The 20199-nt window shown below is 37.0% G+C and overlaps 1 protein-coding gene across 3 annotated transcripts in view; it reads left to right on the plus strand.

Annotated features, from left to right (window-relative positions):
- The window catches only part of LOC134533031 (guanylate cyclase 32E), a 234740-nt gene that overhangs the window by 172413 nt on the left and 42128 nt on the right, over positions 1–20199 (plus strand). For all 3 annotated transcript variants that reach the window (XM_063370180.1, XM_063370179.1, XM_063370178.1), the window contains one exon: positions 17653–17840. In XM_063370180.1, the coding sequence (XP_063226250.1) occupies positions 17653–17840 (188 nt within the window). The remainder of the gene's footprint in view (positions 1–17652; positions 17841–20199) is intronic.

The raw sequence follows: 20199 nt of genomic DNA on the forward strand, positions 1-20199 counted from the left end.
CCTCACTCACAGAATCTTTTTTTTGTAATTTTACAAAATATTCCTTTGGAAACCAGTTGCTAAGAAAGATAATACAACACATGGATGCGGTTATTTTTGGAAACATGAAATACGTTTTTCGAGATAATACTGATTATTCCTTAGGAAAATTGGCGCATAATATTATAGTTTAGTTGATGTTTCGTTAAACCATAATTTTTTTAAACAATGGAAAAAATAGATTATCGAACAGTTTGACTTTATTTTGTTTTATTGTGCTTATTAATGGGTGCAGTTAGTACTGGAAAGATATTCAGGGAACGGTTTACAAAGAACTGTAGCTATTGGAGGTACTGGTACAACACACAGCATAAATGTCAGGATAAGAATCCGAACCCAGTATTACTGCTAACTCTATTTTTTTTTAGTAATACTGTTTTGGTTCATGTAAATGTAGTAATTTATGAATATTTCTGTTACATCTACAAAAAAATGTGTGTGCACTGTGTGTGTGTAAATGTGTGTGTGTGTGTGTACATATGTACACGCGTTAGAAGTTATACTTACTTGGCGTAGTAAAAATCTAACTTAAATTTTGAATACAAATAATTAATAAAATAGAAGAATAAAATAATTGATGTGATATTATTAATACGGTTGGTAAAGTATAAACTCTCAAATTAAAAAATTAAGTAAATACTCAGAATTTATTATTGATATAAACACGTATATAAAATTATTTAGTTAATTTAGTAAAGTAATTGATATAAAAATGAATTAACAATGAAATCGATAAATATGCTGCACGTTTATTCGAATTAATTTTAATTATTTATTAAATGATCATTTTGTAATTTGTAATGAAAATAAATTAGACATATGGGAACATAATCTCAATCATATAAAAACACTTGAAAAAGTTTATAAACACAATTTCTATCACTTAATTTCACAACAAATATTTTTTTTTTAATTATACGGACCAGTATACATTATCAATCACTAAAGTTTAATATTTAAAAGCACATATATATATTTTTATTAGTAATTTTTTTTTCCTTTTATTCATCCTGTGAAAATTTCGGTGCGTGGTGCGCGTGCATCGTAAAAATTCACTCATCATTTTTTCATAACGCGTCTAAAAAAGGATCACTTCTAAAATTACAATGTGGCATACGAGTAGTTTACTCAACAGACAGGCATTTCAACATATCTGCGTTTCCTCCCGTATTGCTTTGTCGCATTTGCCTAGTTGGTGATTTAATATTCTGGTCATTAGTATTTATTCACATCACTGGCGAGTACTGAAAGTCTCGCCCACATTTTTTTTTTAATCAACTGTAAAAGTCAAAATTTGTGGTAGAGTCAGCGTTGTCCGGTGTGGTCATAAAGTTTAAGATATTCAGGGTCGGTATCTCGGTATCGAACTTAGCAACTTGGTACCATACTCACTTCTACCCGTTTATACTGATGCCAATCATGACTTCCCAGGGTTCTACATTTATAATAGTGTGCATTGCCTTTGCTGATTTATACATATAATTTATACCTATGGGTCTTTAGCTTTGTGAATCAGGGAAAAATTATTTTCTCAGCTGAAGTATTGCTGGTCATACACTATATATCACTATATATATTTTGATGACTAGGGTATTTTGGCGTTATTTTAGAAGATTTTAAAGGTGTCATAATTCAATTTACTGACATTGAAATAAAACATGTTTTCATATTATTTACTTAAGATCAACCAACTAATAATTTTCATAGTTTTTTTTATCCAGTCTGAAATTAAGAAGGTGTAGTAAATAGTATATTAAAACGCATTATAACAAAGGTACTAAATTTTAACATTGATATTACAATTCATGTTTAGAATTTAGAATGGCAAAACAATTTTACAAAAAAAACATATTTCCTTTCTTTAAATTTATATCACTCTTCTGATGAACGATCGAACGTAAGCGATATTTCTAGCATCAATTATAAAACGTATCCAATAGACAATAAGCAATAAAAGTTCTATCAGACGTCTTTCTTACACTAAGTTCACCTCGTGCTTTTGGGCGCTGTGAGCAAAAACACTTGTTTCATAATGAGAGACAGTAAGCAAAAAATTTGTACAACAAAGTTTCATTTCTTTTCGCTTTATAAATTTTGATTAATGCTCTATTTTAAAGTAAAGAAAATATAAATGTAAAAAAAAGTGAGGATAGCGATGCGTGAAATTGCCTCCAAACTTACAGAAAGGAAGATTCAGAACGAAGTCGGCCACCCTGCTAAATTTATTGGTCCAATATGAAGCGAGTAACAGCGGGCCAAATATACGCGCTTTTCACAACCGGGAGAATTTAATTTCAAAACGTACCGTCTTTTTAGAGACATCAAATGTATTCCTCTAAACCCAGATGCTTCCTTCGTTTGAATGAGATTTGTAACGAGATGATATATTGTATATTAGAAGTAACAAAACCCTGTTTTGGTCTTATACAAGACACGTCAATTTTGAAAGTTATGAGAAACGGGATGTTCACAGGTTTTTTGGAAGGGGGGGGGGGCTTTTATTTCTAATTCATGTAGCTACATTTCATCAATGCGTGACTACTTATAAATAGCTGAGGAAAATAGAAGTGTCGTGTATTATTTGCGTAAGGGCACCATTTTAAATTTATAATTAATAAAAAACAATTAAAGTATCAGTTCTTTTGGTTTATTGGCCTGACACCCGAGTCTGGCTCTTAACCGCATTTTATTAAATTTTATTTTGATTTTATTGCTTGTATTTCACTCAAAGAGGATAGGGGTAGAATGAAGGATCACAAATAAGTGTGCGTTCCTCCAGTTTTTTTTAAATATTTAAATTAGCATTCTTTCGATCTGACTTTTAAGTATCGTGATTGACGTAATGATAAATCCTGCCACATAAAGAGAAATCTGTTGCAGTGATCCAAACATTGGTTATCTTTCTGAATTATTGGCTCCATCATTTTGTAAATATGTATTTTTAGGGTTCCTAACAAATTTAACATTTATCCCTATTTGTGTGGTCATTATCGTGATGTTTGTATTTTTTTTGCAATTCAGGTGTGATGTATAGTCATAAGTTATATATTTTTGACCTTATTTGAAAGAGAAACCAAATAATTAGGCTATATATTAAAAGAAAGGTCAGGGTCAAAATGTAACGTTAGTGAGACACAAGGGTCCTCAAGAACGTGAACTCATTTTATTATTTGTTGCATTTGAGGATGAAAAAAAGTTTGCAAAGGACGGCTCTTAGATCATTTTGCTTTGGACAAATGAATGACGGTGAATTGGGGCACAATAATTCATCTGTTCCGCGCCACAGTGTAATGCCCCGAGTGCTGAGTGCTGAGTGCTGAGTGCTGAGTGCTGAGTGCTGAGTGCGCCAGACATGCGACAGGGTCGTCCTTCACGCGAAATGTTCGGGAGGCGTGACTTGCACAGCGCTGTTGTTTAATTTAAACTTTATTTATTGTGTGTTTACTGATTGGTGAGATTGACTGACTACCTATTCTTTATTTTAATAAGAATTATAATTAAAATATCGTGGTATCAAAGGAGGATTCATAATAATGTCAGGGGATGGCCCAATTAAATTTTCTAATTCTATTTAAGTACATTTATAATTTAAATATTTAGTATATTTTAATTGTGGTTCAAAAACGTCCTTTTATCTATAGAACTGCAGTAAAATCATAATTTAGTAAGTTTGTAAAACCATGATTAGGAATAATGATAAAATATGAAAATTATTCAGGGTTCAGGAAGGGGGGCATGCCGCCATTCCCCCCCCCCCCACCCTACCCCTTTTTTCTGAATCCGCCAGTGCATGGGATGGATGGCATTGAAGAAACGAATGAGCCACGTATTTTGTCTTGTCCGCCATTACTCCCAGTTGGGTGTCGCCGGTCACGAATCGTCTGCCCTAATGAGTACACCATGATTAATTAAACAAGTTAAAGTAAAAAAAACACTTGTATGTTTTCACGGCGTATTTAATTGGTTCACAGCTGTTGACTCTCCACGTTGTTAGAGACCTGCATAATTCGCGTTGCTATTTTTTGGCGAAAGTCTAGATTGCAAGTTTTTTTTAAACTTGAACGTACCTAGTAAGTGGTACAGAAATTTTGCGCATTCGTTAAGTCGCAAATTAGAATTCATATTTCACACTCTCGCTGTGTGTTTACGATTGCACCGCAGTTATGTATTTGGACACGTCCCTCTACGACCGTGAGTCAACTATGCCCAGCTGGGAGACGTAAGCGAATCAGGTAATGATAATTAACAAGGATAAAAAATTTTTCGCAATGAAATCAGCCAATGGGAAAATAAACATGGGTTGAGCACACTTATACCTCTCAATTCTGCCCTGTGGTCAGACGGTTCTGCGATATTCCAGGTCTCTAGTATGTAATTAGATATCGAGGTATTTGACACATCCTGAAGGACCAGAAGCCAAATGGAAAACTCGTGGAAAACATTTGACAGAATCATGCGCGACTCAGAGAAGTTGAAATGTGGCTGTATCCAATGAACTCATGAGAAACGCACACACTTGTGGATTCTATCCTGACAGGAAAAAAAATAACGTCAACTGTGCAGGCTCTGAATCACTGCGTCTAAAACAGTAACAAACCTACAGCAACCGAACGGTCAAATAACTTTCCGGTAGTTCAAGACAATAATGTCTTGTTTCAATCACAACCGCCAACGTAACACTAAATAAGGTCTGAGAAGAAAACGTAGCAAAATCAATTCTAATCTGAACAAAAAAAAAATTCCGAGTCTTTAAAAATTAGTTACAGCTACCGCCACGCCACGGAAGAACCATTTTAAGGAGCCTTCCTACTCAAGAATGTATTTGTGTTAGTGAGGCGGGATGATAAGTGCGACGCTCGCTGGTGTTCCTAGTGCGGTATCGCCTCTAAGAGCAAGGCCGTGATCTGGTGCGCAGTCTTTACTTCGTGAGTTTTCAGTGGTAACCATTACATGGTTATGAAGGAAAAATGAAGATAAAGGTGTAAAACAAGTCACTTGAGTGCTTTCAATAATCTCTACCGATGTATCCTGAATACACCCATTTCAACGATTTTCAATTATTTCCAACACAAAAAACTACAGTGAAAATAGAAAAAAACTGAAACCGAACTGCTCATCCGATCTCAGCAAATTCTTAAATGCCATTTGTAAACAGACAGAACTTGCATGTCTTGAGCAGTTTTTAAATCGTTTTTTTTTCCCCTGAAGTTTCGCACACCATGTGTGTTCCCGGGTAGGCGGGGGCCTTAATGTGCGGTATCTATACAACAGTTAATGTATTGTTTGTGTGTGTATATATATATCCTTTAACGTATTTACCAAGTAGGTATGTGGCAGCTATCAAAAGTCCCGAAGGGATTCGTCTTAAAAATATTTAAAGTATTGGTGTAGTGTTGTCCCTCGGGATACATGTAGCGGAAGGCAACGGATATCACTGCAGAATCAGCTCTCCTGGGCCGCCCTATGCAGTCAAGCCACGGCAGTATCCCAGTGTCTGATGGCTGGGGAACCGAAACCAGCCTGATCGCCCCCAAAATAATGTAACGGTTATTGAAAGGGTGAAGAGAAAAAAAACCAGTAATTTACGAAGAGTTTCCAATGTCGATTCACTCGTGGCGCCCTTATCTCGGCCATTAATTACACGCGCTCGAAATATCGAAGCTGTGCTTCAAGATTGAAAATAGCGATCGATGTGGGGAACAGCAGCATTTCTGGAGGCTCCCTAGAGCGCCGTTTTCTGAGTTGGCTCTGTCTCGTGGCAGATATACCCATGGGAAAAAAATAGTACGTACCGCTTCTGTGCAAATATCACTGAAAACGTCATTTTCCTTTTGCTGAGTAAAACTACGTTATTAAAAAAAATGTAAGCGAGTCTTTCCAGTACTCGCTAGTGATGTGTAACTCATAACTAGAGACCCGTGAATTTCGCGGATTCATTTCGTGTTATGCTAAAATTCAAATAATTATACCTGAGTGCTGCTTCTGTCATTGGTTCTCTGTTAATCTAGAGGACTGAGGACCAATTAGAGACCCTCACTCATAGAAATGTCGAATCACAGGCCACCCAGTCGAGAAGACTCACAAGTCAACAGCCAATGAACAGTTGGCATTTTCCCGAGTGTGTAGAGGATATTGGAGTCTATCCTGGAGGTCATTGAATCCGCGAAATTCACGGATCTCTACTCATAACCTAACGTGTCATAAACTATGTATTAACACATATACAATTATTGAACTTATAATAAATAATTTTCGCGGCCATTTTCTGTAGTTACTTGGCTTCTGGGTTGTAGCTGCGTCGGAAGGCGGAAAATATCACCGACGTTTCGGTCGACGTTGCAGTCGCAATCATCAGGGTGCAGTTACCTACTGACGTAACTGATCCCTGATGATTGCGACTGAAACATGCAAAATCTACCTACTTTTTTACTAATTTCTAATTTTCTACCCGCAAAGATGTTAAGTGAGCATATATGGTTTTACTATAATAAAATATCTACTTATCAAATAATACTGAATTAAAAATATTTCAAATTATAAATTAACATAAATCTACCTTCTTATATTCATTGATTTCCGAAATTTCACCTCTAAAGTTGGAACAGGGGTGAGAATTGTTGAAGAAATAAATATTTATGGAATCCACTTAGTCAGCGTGTAATATATCTTGAAATATGATATGAATATTAATATTTTGTATTTCACACCCAAATTGGTAAAACCGGGATGTTTTTGGCTTTATTTAGTTAACGAATACAGCCGTATTAAATAAAATTTGTAGTTCTGATTTTTTACATAGGTCTTCCATATTTTACATTGAATATTAAATTTTTATTTTTTTTTAGTGAAGATTCTTTGCTGAGGAGGCTACAATTTTCGATAGTTACGAAAATTCCGATTGCATGAGGGGAACCGTTAGGTACGTAGAGGGGAAACCAACAGAGAAGAGTGCGTCAGCGGCGACGCATGCTCTAGCGGTCGTGGGGGAAGACAGGTTGGGAGGGGGGATATAGGTACGTAGCGTAGCATGCTATATGCTAGTTGTAACGGCCGGAAGAGGAGACGGCAGGGGAGAGGTAGAAATGACGCAGCAGTGATGCTACGGAATTATCGTAAGGCTGCTTGTGTTTGTATATTCCTCAGTTTTCGTAACGGCTAACGATTGACGCTACCATATTTATTTAATTTAAATTATTTACAATTTATTTATTCATTTGATTTGTGCAATTAATTTTGTAAGTATTATGTAAGTAGAGTGATTGAAAATGTAAATAATTATATCTATTTATACCTAATAAGCAAGAAGTTTCACTTCTGTCGCGCGTGAAATCCCCCCCCCCCCCCTTCCCCTTTTCCCACACACACATACACACACACACACACCTATATATAATCTCTGAGAGTAAAAGTGGAGGGAGGGAGAGCACAGAACTTGCAACAACAAACAACGTGCAAGCGGTGAGGCGCGTGGCGTGTGGTCAAAAATGCATAATTACGTTTCAGTGTCGTTCCGGCCAGGAAGCAAGTCGTTACAGTGCGGAGCTAATGACATCGAGCTTTGAAACAGCACACGAGCTGCGCCTGGTTTCAAAAGTGGGGTCGCGCGTGACCCACTTACCCACCGCGTGGTCCAGATTCAAAACTGCGCGGTGAATAACTGGGGTTTTTTTTGACGGCTGTCGCAATTAAATGTTCACATGGCGCGAAACTGCTCGCGATTTTTTTTTCCATCCCCCGTTTGATTGGTCCCGGGAAATGCTGATTCTGCAACACGTTTATTGGATGACAAATGAGACGTCACAATTCCGCCGCGCGGTCGTACTTCCGTTGACACGCACATTCTCGTTTGTGAAGTTCCGATTTGCATTTAAAATGCGAGTCGACCACTTCTGTGATCGCGTTGTTTGCAATACGCATTCGGTTGTAGTAGGTGTGTGAAATCATCCCTACGGAAAAAATTTCCGGCACAGCTCATTTGAGTATAAAATACCATGAAGCACGGTAAAGAAACCCTGCACATCAAAACGTTGAATAAGATGTCGTAACCGTCCAAACAAACTTTCAAACGATGCGGCAAGTTAACATAGGTCATCGTGAGTTGACGCACATCTTCCTGATCATTTTTAAAATAATGTAAAGTTAACATATACTTTTGGAATAGTGATCTATATACCAAGTCTAAAATTATAAAGAAGTGTTTTGTAATGTTAAAAAGCCATTCTCTAATTTCAAAGGTTCGGACTGGCATTTGCTGTTATTTTAAGAGCCTTCTTGCTTTAAAATGTATACTTTACAGTGAGTCCGTTCGGAATTACACCATTGCTGCAACACTTGCAGAGTAAATTCCTGTTATTTGAACACTAAGGTAGAAGAATCGCTTTGTTTTCCAGTTTTCGAATTGACTGATGCATACTGCGTCCATACCGGGTGTTAGTGCGTTCTTTAAATGTTTCCTGCACTGGGGAAGATTGATTGAAAACCTTTTTATTTTTAGAACATACGCTATTTCAGCAATTGCAATAAAAGTCAAAGACCGCTTTCTAATGAATTTACTTGCTTAAAAAAATTCAGGAAATGAAGTGTCAGAAATAATTTTAAAAAAAACATTAACTGTAGAAAAATAATTTTAGAATCGTTAGCTACAGTGAGAAATCAAGATTCTCTACCCGCGACCCAACTAGACTGTTAGTATTGTGAAAACAGTAGACTGGGTTAGATTTATGACATAATTTTCCCTGAAACACCGTTATTAACTATTGTTTAGAATGTTCTGATACAGATCACGCTGTTTGTTACTAGTATTGAAAGGTGGTAACGGGTGCCTTGGAAACCTGTTACAGAAACTGCTTGCTGTCCTTTCACTGCTCTTTCATCTCAATATGAACGACTGTAGACATTGATCGTCCATGGATATGTTAAAACATTCCTAACAAAATGGTACGCCATTTCAAATAAAAGTAATGTAAACAGTATGCAGGTTTATGACCACAATCACACATTATCTTATTAGTACATTGTGGTCATTCGAGGCATCTGATGCTCGAAAACACCGGTGCCATCCCCCAAGATCGAACTCCGCCATCTTGAATATCTTTGACCTTGACATGTAATATTTACATAATTTTTTTACCTTTAAAGAAAATCTTTTGCTAGCCATTTTTAAGTACCCTCATTATTTCTGTTATGTCGTATTCCACCGCGGCAAATACCATCTCGAATATAATTACGTATTTAGTAAAATACCTAAAGTCCCACAAATTGCTGTCCGTATTTCTCAACTTTAGAAAATTTTAAAATTGGTTTAATTTAAAGTATGTTTTAATAATTTCTGTGCGGAATCTTAGCCTTAGTCACATTCATTCTCCGGCAACAGCTAGAAAAATAAACAGCGCAAGGTGACTTGAGTCACCATCATACATTTTAAACGATATAAGTACTTTCACTTTGTTAAAAATAATTTTTTATCCTGCTTTCGAAAGTGAAGATAAAGCGGCTTTACGTTAGGTAACATCACCTTCTTAAAACACAATAGAATACGTTTTCTCGCTTCCAGCTAAAGACTTCACTAGATAATTTTCTGGTTTTTGAAGCTGAAAAGTATATGCGACTTTACTTCTGTAGACACATTTTCAAAATATGCGAAACATTATTGATTTATTGAAAAAAAAATATTCAACTTATATTTTACTAGTCGTAAAAATTTATTCAGACAGTCTTTAAACGTAAAAAAATCATTTTTAATTCACCATTTTTATTGCAAGGCTGAGTAAACTAAATAAATTTGTTTTACGTGAATTATGTTCTTTTATGTTCAACGATGATTGATAAGGTGCTTTCTCATTGTTTTGATTATTATGTTTGTATGGGACATGGTGCATCTTTATTCTGAAAGATAAATATTTTCCTCGAACCTTTCTGCTGTCCTGTCGTTGCCAGATGCCTCTCTGGATTTCCACATTCTGGCATCATAAAAAAAAAATTGCTTCTTCCTTACTCTGTCACGGAAATGAAATATCCGCAAAACTCGCGCTTTAAAACACGTGGAACCGACAGCCAAGCATGTGTGTCGAAATACGCATGTATGATGTGAAAAACGTTTAGGTTGGACAGCTGGTTAGAATAAATTTTCAAAATATTTTGCATTGATTCCGCCATTCGGATAACGTAACATGTACGCGTATGTGTGTGCATCCAACAATTCAACTTTCAAGAAAATGCATGAATTTCTGTTATGTACAATAATTGGCTTACAAATAAAGAAACGTGTCTAAATAACCGTATTTTTCTAAGAATTATGTGGTCTAAGGTCTTAAGGTCTAAAATTCTTGTAAGCTTTAAAAAATGAGTTTTTTGTATGAAAATGAGATGGGTATTATTCAGATATATTTCACACCAATTCACTTACAAAAACACAATAATTGGTTGATTCAAAAAATGAAGGTAGCTATGTTTTTAATGAAACTAATCTGCATAAGTAGTGTTTCACCTTAAATTTACGAAGAACGTTGGTTACAAATTATCCAGGGATCTTCGTAAATTTATCGTTACATTTGTAAAATTATGGGTAATTGAATGTTGAATCCACAAGAATAATATTGGTATTCAAACAAAACATTCAAAAATCTATTTAAGACTACTGCAAAAAAAATATATTTTATTGCTTGCACCTGTGCGTTAACCGTGTGTGTGACGAATAAACCAAACGCGAAAGTCGAAATACTGTGTTTATTTCTACGAGAAAAAAAACGTTATCTGGAATTACGAAGAATTCTTCATTTATTTGAAGTGAATTCTTCGTTGAAATGACCTTTAAGTCTACTGAAATTTCTAACAGTGTGGATCTTTTTAGAAACAATTCCTTATTCAGACTCCAGAGTTCTGTAGGTACTAAGGTAAACAAACGCGTAGAAGGAAGAAGAGGGTATTTTTTACTGTTGGATAATTTACACGAGAGTTTTTCATAAGTTATAGGTGTACAATTTTTTAACATTTATAGTAGCTCATTATTTTATATTTAGGTACAAAAAATTGCTTTAACTTGAAAATAATTTATTATTTTTACATACAGGCTGCCTACCCAAAACAAAAAAGAAACTGAATTACATAAATAAAACTTTCCACGTGATAAGTCAATGCTGATATGTCTACTTCATGGTCTAGTTATTATTTCCTGCATAAAAACTTAGTTTGCGTAATCAATCTAACTTCAATGTGTAAACAACGCGAAAAAAATTCTAACCCAAAATAAAGGTGTTTTACATTCAAATGCCTTAGTTGGTGACAAAAAAAATTAAAAAAAATTGAATGAAAAACTCCAAGAAACATGATTTTCAAATCCACGTTGTTTGTGATCTAATAAAATTCCAAGCTCACTACGTATGAAATTTGCGTTGCATTCTGGATTCACTTTACTTTTAAAATCCATTTCGCATCATCACAGTTTCCCAACTCACGTCGTATAACGCCAGTAACAAACATACACTTTAACAGTGTCGCCACAGTTGTAAACTTGAATTTTTCATCACGGGAGTGTGTGATCTACTGTGTTTATAACTACAATTCCGCTTTGCACTAGCAGCCATTATATCTATGACTCTATAATCCACTTCATACTTACAAGTAAATCATTTCCGTTCCAAATAATGCCATCTCAAGAAAGACAGTTGTTTTTCATACTTTACGTTGACGCTGTGATGTCGTGCCCACTCCCGAGTCTAAAAGGAGGGACGAAAATGTAAAAAACCGAACCTACCCGAGCTTTATTAGGTCCCGATATTTTCTATTGTTTGAAGCGCTATCGAGTCAACATCGAGATGGATCGATGGATGTAACTTTAAACTTAAAACTTCCATGCTTAGAACTTTGATTTAGGTTTTTAAATGGTTTTGACCCCAAATACGTTCTAGGGATATCCCGGGCGTGTTGCCGTTTCTAACGAAGTAATCATGAACCTAAATAAAATAATGCTTCTACTTTATTTCGACGTAAACTCTATTTGGGAAACTAGAAAACTAAAAAAATATATATACATACTTAGAATTCCCTTTACAAATTCATTATGCTCTGTGAATTAATTTTGCAATGGGGAAGATTTTTTGACGATAATTTCATGGACATACGCCATTGCTGGTTTGTATTGGTTGCCAAAAAAAAACCTCAACAATGGACAGTAAATATGAATACATAAACACGCGGATAACAAGTCAACTGATGTCAAATTTTATGTGCTTGGACAGTAACAGATAATAATTCAGACAATGAATGCAGTCAAGAAAAGGTGAACGAGTCTTTCCGTACTTTCCAGAGATGTTTAACATCTAACCTCGGCGATGAGAAAATTCATGTCGCAAATACCTTATAATACGAAACTCAGACACAAAAATTAACTAGAGATCTTTCATATAATGCTGAGCGTGATAAATATAAGAAAATGGTGTTTTAAACTACATTTCTTAACGTGAATCACACGTAGTTTCTGCACCCACTGCTAGAATTCGCTGCCGGAGCAGCTACGTCGACTATAGAATCATTCAATTTGCAGAGCGAAAGGGTAAACTACATACTGAACCGGCTCCGATAAAAGCGAAAAAGGCTTGAAAAAAATCTAAACCCCGGCTGTGGACCTGATTTATTTTCGACAAGGAATTTTATTAAAATACTGACCATCTTGTTAAAATTAACTAAACAGTTAATACTTTAAAGATACCTTTTGGCTTACTGCAATTTGATTCGCGCCATCCCCCACAGATTGCAGCACCGTGGTTACACATTCCAGTTCCAAGCGACTTCCGCTCCATTCACGAAATTACTCCTACCAAATGCCGTATACCGAAAGCTAAGAAGTTACATTTCAAAAAATTACAACACTTAAGAAGAGTACAGTTGGCTGACAACGGCGAGACAAATTGCAACAAGAACGATAAATACAGAAGGAAAAAAAAAAACTACAACCTTGGACAACAAAACGACGCGCAGACCAGACAATCTGAACAGAACGACGACAGAGCGGACGAACAAAGTAGGCTCTCTATGAAATAAACAGTTACGACGTTTCGGGAACTGGCGTACGATGTCGTCTTGAAGCATAAACGGGCTGATTGCGGGCACTGTGTGTTGTAGGAAGCCAGTCGAGTGACTAGGAGGAGCCACTGTCCGCAGCAGTGGACTTGCTGGAACCCGGCATCGACGACCCATTCGAAGCCATTAACCGCAAATTATGGGACGTGGCCGCGATTAAGTGCGCTGGCGTGTATAGGAGCACGCGTGGATGACGGGGGTTTGCTCGCTTCAGCTCCCAATCAACCTGGACATCCCCCGGTGTCGGTGGAGGGAGGTGCGCAGAGCTGCCTAATAGCCAGGGGTGTTCCCTCGCGGGTAGTATGTCCCGGCGCGCGTCGGTTTGATCGAGCGGGCGACGCTGTTAGTGCGGCGGACGTTCAACCGCGCGCCGTTGTGGTCGTTTAATTAGTTCGTGCCTCTCTCTCTCTCTCTCCCTCTCTCTCTCTTTGTGGATGATCCGGTGCTGCTCTGTCATCACGGGTGTTTTCAACCTTCCCCCTCCTCCCCTCCCACTCTCTCTCTACACCCTTTTGCTTTTGCGTTCATAATTGCTCAGCTGTTCGCGACAGCGCAGCGTCAGAAGGATTTACCGTCGCAATCAGCGGCCGGCCGTAATTAATACTGGAGAACTAATTGTTGCATTTTCAAGTACTTTACTTCGTGCTCCGAAACGACTGCATTATTTTACTTGCTCGGTCCAACAACGCCGAATGATTCATTTCATTTTACATGCCATTAATGTTCATTATGAGGATTTTCCTGTTATTTATTTCGACAGCGCTCTTGGATTCATATGGTTTTTTTTTTTGGGGGGGGGGGGGGGGGTAGGGTCACTAATGTTTCTCACCAGATATTCTATAAATATTAAACTCGATCGCAAGTGATCATAATTATGACAACATTTAGTAAATATCTGGTGAGAAAATTTTAGACGAAACATGACGTTCAAGAGAGCTATCGTAATGGAATTTCAAGAAAAGTCCAAATAAATAATATTAATGACAATAAAATGAAACAGCCAACTTTGCGTGTGAGACCAAACCTTAAGATTGATCATTTATTTCCTTTAATACTCTGTTAAAAATTTTCACCTTAAATTTACGAAGAACGTTGGTTACAAATTATCCAAGGATCTTTGCAAGTTTATTTGTTAACCGTTTTCTGAATACCTTTCCAGTATTGACGGCGCACATTAATAACTATAATAAAACAAACGTAGGTTCAATTATTGAATATTCTATTATCTTTTCCATGGTTTAATAATATTGTGATTGAATGAAACATTAATGAGCCAATTTTCGTAAGAAATATTTAGTACGATATTGAAAAAAATATTTCATATATGAAAAAAACAACCATAGCTATGTGCTGTACAAAGTTAATTTTTTTTGTAGTATTACAAACTATTTATTGGCAAATGGTTTCCAAAGGAATTTATTTTATTAAAAGAAAACATTTTTAGGTGCATGTTCATATAAAATTGTTAAACCCTTAAAAATATTTTTAAAATGTTAACCACGCTATGTTATTTTAGTATAGTACTGTATAATATTTCAGTTTGGCGCAGTTAATTTCCTCTAAAGCAACACATATATGCTTTCGTGAATCTTAGAGTACATTCGAACATGTCCGACACAGGATGCCAATGATCGAGAGGCGCACTATTGCCGTCAGCGGCCGTATTTTATGTTGTTTTTTTTTCCTGTATTGGCCACTACAATCTCTAAAATCAATTTTCGTTTGGCCATAAGTGGAATTAATTGTAATATCAAAATTAATCTTTTTTTTTTTTTAAGGAAAGTAGTTTCAAATCCAACAACCTTACTTCATTGCAATATATATTTTACTCGTTTTGTGTCGATGTGGAACAAAGAGCGTGGACAGGGAAGGGCAGGGTGGAGCTATGCCCCCCCCCCTCTTAAGCCATGATTTTTTTTTAATAATAATAATACTCATTAACCAGGATAAATTTATTCAATTATTCGCTCAATTTTTGGCCATTGAAGATGCAGACTTGGAGTAGCTGTGTCTTTGAACGTGTGCTATAGGGCATAAAATCTTAAGCAGTGGTACGTAGTGTAAGGATCTACCTTCCATAAGTGAAAAATTTTGTCTAAGAATTTCGGTTCATCTTTATTTTCTCTTCCCTGGAGGGTATTCCGTAACCCACTGACGCCCCAGAAACAGGTATACTCAAAAATATATTCTTATAACTCGCTTCGGTTCCCCTCTTCCATCAAAACTGGCTAAGCCCATGTGTGAAGTCAACAACTTCAAATTTTATTTGACCAAGAGTGCACGTGACCCTACCGTGTCAATTTTTTTTAATAAAACCTTCAAATGGTGGGCGAAATTTTTTTTTTAAGTAGGTACGCGTCGATGTTTCTCGCTACGACCAAACTCGCTTGGTTTAATCTCGCTTTGGTGCAGCGAAGAAAAGGTAGATTGGTCTGCTTATGACCTCACCTTCGACGGCCAAAATAAATTAACGCCACCATGACCCTGCCGAGTTCCCAGCATCAAGGGAACAGGGAAGACCTGTAATTGTTAGGGAACTATGAATTTCTGGGAGAAAAAAATCAGGGAATTAAATAGTCAGTGAAGTATGTGTTAGGTCAGTTAATTTAAATTAAAGCGGGTGGATATAAGCTCTTTCTGCATCGATGGTCCATTAACTGTGGCTGGGTTCAGTATTCGGGCATTGCTGTTGTGCTAAGTAAGTATATTTGAGCGTATATTTTTTTTTGTAGCACGCGAGGCCGAATTATATGTGTGAGAAACATCACTTTGTGCGTAGTTTACAAGAATGTTTGCAAGTGTGTAAGTAATTTTTTCATAGACATTGAATAATTTGTTTGTTCGTTGTGTCTATGGCAGTGGTTTAGTAAGTTGCGATAAAGGCTAAGTTTCAATGGAAATATTACATATTTGGTTCAGTGAAAGAAGACAATGACTTCTGTTTGTGATGGGTTCTGCTGGATACGCCATGGAAGAAAAGGTTGGTGCGGTCTTGTATTACAACCCTTTTCACGTCACTTCATCCCCCCACCACCCAAGTCCTCTTGCTTCACCGAGGCCAACCTCTTTTCCAGTGAGCCACGAAGTTGTTCCTCTTTGCTCGTCCCGAGCTTGTTCGCTCGCGTGGAATGCGAGGCATTCCGTGCCAACATTCCCAAAAATGACTGAATTGCCGACACGATATTTCCCCCGAAAAAAAAAAAAAAAAGAAAATTTTCTCTTTGCTCGGTCCTCCAGGCCAGAACTTTTACAACTTTGTTGAAAGTAACGGGAAAAATTGAAGTCCTGGAATTAAATCTGAAAATGAAACGAGACACCACACATAACTCGTTCCACCTCCCGAAGGTTTATCATGTACGTGACATAAATAAAATACCACCTAAAACCACTTCAATAAGTTTATAAACACAATTATTTATATATTTTATACTCACAAAAAAAATGGTTTTAATGATTACAGACCAGTATTCAATACCAATCACTTAAGTATAAGATTTTAAAGCACATATATAATTTTTATTTGTGTGTAGCCTTATTTTTTTTTTTTTCATCGTGTGAAAATTTCGTTGCGTGGTGCGCGCGTGTCGTAAAAATTCACTCTCGTCGTTTATTTTCTTTCACGAAGCGCATAAAGAAGTGTGAGTTTAAAAAAATAATTTGTTAGTAAGCTGGGCAGTACGAACGCGGCAACGCTGGTCGCCGGTCACTTCGGACTAGGGACCGGAAAAATTCGCGGGTTCAAACGCCCTGTAGGATGAACTCCATAGTTATACGTACACTCGGTCAAATGTCACTCACTCATTGGCTGCTGTCTTGTGAGACGTCCCAACGTAGCAGCCTGTGATTCGATAAAGCTTTTGTTTGGTGTTTCTAATTGGCCCGGAGTCATCCATGTGAGTTGCGACCCAAAATAGCAGAGGCAGCACCGAGGTATAACTATTCGTATTTTAGCCTATCGTGAAATGAATTCGCGAATTTTTCCGGTCTCTACTTACCTATAGGTACTCACAAAAAAAATTGTTTTAATGATTATGGACCAGTATTCAATTAAATTCACTTAAGTATAAGATTTAAAAGCATATATATATAATTTTTATTTGTGTGTAGCCCCCTTTTTTTTTCATCGTGTGAAAAATTTCGTTGCGTGGTGCGCGCGCGCGCGCGTCGTATAAAAATTCACTCTCATCATTTATTTTCTTTTCACTGAAACGTGGTGTGAACGAAGAAGATTACAAGACACCAAACTATTCACACCAAGTTACACACGGTGCTCGACTGTATTGGACTGTATAATTTCACCCTTTCTATTAAGGGTAGGTACCTAGCAGAGCGTGTCTTGTAAAAACAATTACTACGAATTGTTGTATACAGATTGCTGTAAATTGGAAGAATAAGAATAATAGGTACGTTTAATGGAACTGTGTTCTTTTAATAAATTTTATTTCCATAAAGAAGTGTGACTTAAAAAAAAATAATGATTTGTTGGTAAGCCGGGCGGTAGGAACGCGGCAACGGTGGTCGCCTCCTTGCCCGCAGCGCACACGGCGGAGATAGCGGCGGGCGTGGCAGGGGCCGTCCTGCTGGCGCTAGCCGCGGCGCTGCTGGTGCTGTACCGCAACTGGCGCTACGAGCAGGAGCTGGACAGCCTGCTGTGGAAGGTGGACTACCGCGACATCCAGGTCAGCGACGAGCACGCCGCCTCGCTCGGCTCCAAGATCTCGCGGGTGAGTGGCTCCCCCGCCCGACACGCGTGACGATCTCTCGGCTCCCGGTGATCTCGCGAACCAGTCGCCCGGTGCTGCCGTCCGCGGCGTACGGCGCGAACCCCGAAAGTTCGCGGAGCCCAGGGGCGTAGCCAGGGGGGGGGGGGTGGTTTTAGGGGTTCAACCCCCCCCCCCCTTAGCACCAAATCTTTAATTAATTTCGTATTCATCACTCAAAAAAAATCATATTAAAAATTAATAAAAAAATTTACCATTAAAATATTTAAATTTATGAGTGTCGGTATTTCACTATAAAGTTTATAATTTCTGTCTTCAAAATTGGAATGATTCAATTTGTCTACGTATAGCTGCTCCGGCATTTACGTGTGATTCGCGTCCGTAAATAATGTAGTTAAAAACATAATTTGCGTATATATTTAAAACGCTTGGCATTATTTCAAAGAATTCGACGTTAATTTTCGTGTTGTAAGTGTATTGTATTTGCAAACACGAGAACACATTAATTTGCTCGCTATAGAGGTTAGATAATACACGTTACTGTTTCGCAAAGTACATGTAAATTGATGGTAAAACCACGCTTAGGCTACATAACTAAGTTAACCTAAATAATAACTAACCAACCACGTAAAATCTTTTTTTAAAAATACTAATATATATTCTAATAATTATTAAACATATCCATATATATCCAACCACACGCATCACTGAAGCTTGGAATGGAGGTTTAGTAAGCAACTGAATAATGCTTTCCTTAAACACCGAAAGATAATGTTGAAGCCTGATTGACTAGGGTAGTTCATTTCAGGAACGTAAAGAAGCCACAGAGAAAGATAAAGCGTATGTAGTTGTCTTGTAATGTGGCATGAGCGAAGAACAATTTATCCGACAACGTGTATTTCTACCATGTCGGAAACCGAGGTGGTGAAACTTATCGGCAACATAGGACGGGACCTGTGTCATTTTTTAACAGTAAAATACAATGGAACTGTCATATTTTGAAAAGCTTTAGTGAGTTAAGTTAATGTACCACGGGGAGTTATGTAAAATGGGCACACGTGTTCTCAATGTTCTGTAACCTTTTGCGCTGTTCTTCGGTGAAATCTATAAAATTTATCACGATAATAAAAAATCGTGTTATTGAGAGATTGAAATAAGTATTTTTTTACACAGGTCGGCAGTAATTCTATAGATAATCTCGTGTTTGTGTAGATGGTTTTAAACTAAACAACGTTTAATAGTCGTAGATATAATGCGTATGTATTTAAAACCATTACTAAACATACGGTCGAGTTCGTTGATGTGAAAAAAAAAAGTCCGACCATGGTAGTAGAAATAGGGATTTTTTTTTCTCAGAAAAAATCACCGTAACTTTCTCGGTATGAAAAAAAAAATAGCGTCTGTTTGAAGAAATAATACTTCCTAAGAGTAGCGCCTAAAACAAATTTTGATGCGACCAACCCATACTGCAAGGGGTGACTTTTGGTTAAAATGTACTTTGATCTTTTTTGTTCCAAAGCAAAGAAAAAAGAACTTCGAAATCCACCTATCGATCGATCCAAGAAATATTTTGTATAAATTATATTAAAGAAAATATTTATTATTAATTTAAAATGAATTTTACTTCATTTGACATTACCCTTCCCCAGATGTTGCAAATATCTGAGGTAAGAAATTCATTTTCTAGATTAACAACTATAAGAACGCTATCATTCCGTTTGTTATAGTGTTGAAAGGCAGCAACAAACCATCGTAGCTTTAGGTACTGTGCCCTGAAAACCCTAAGCGCATCGTACCTTCCACCACCGCACTCATGACTGAACAATCAGAATTCGTCATCGAAAGACTGGGAAGACGCGTGTTTGAAAATGATTATTCATCATCACCGTGTTTTAGATTACTTAAAGTGCATTCCATCGTCGCTCTAACCTATTATTCTTTACCATAATTGGTTGACCTCAATGTTGACAAGATGAAACATATTTGATAAATTTTAAAGTAAAGTATGAAATATTTTTTTTTACAATTTTATTTATAATATATTTTAATAGAGGTATTTTTTTTTGTTTCAAGCGTTTTGTTATCAAAAATATCAGTTTATATGTTGTTATCTCTGCAACCGCCCCGTGCTCCAGCAATCAAGCGGAGGACGCGCGAACTGAATATTACCAGCGATGTTGCAGACGCGCATCCCACTGGCTAGCCCCGCCGGAAATGAACGCAGACGCGGCAATATCGCCTACCGAGCGCAAGAGCGAACTAAGCGAGAAGGCCGCGTGGCGTCTGTTTGGCCTTTGAATATATATACTGTATAGAAGTCGCCAGCCCAAAGTTAAAATTTCTAATACGGTTTTGAGGTAGT

The sequence above is a fragment of the Bacillus rossius genome, chromosome 6 (genome assembly GCF_032445375.1).
Source record: "Bacillus rossius redtenbacheri isolate Brsri chromosome 6, Brsri_v3, whole genome shotgun sequence".
Lineage (NCBI taxonomy): Eukaryota > Metazoa > Arthropoda > Insecta > Phasmatodea > Bacillidae > Bacillus > Bacillus rossius.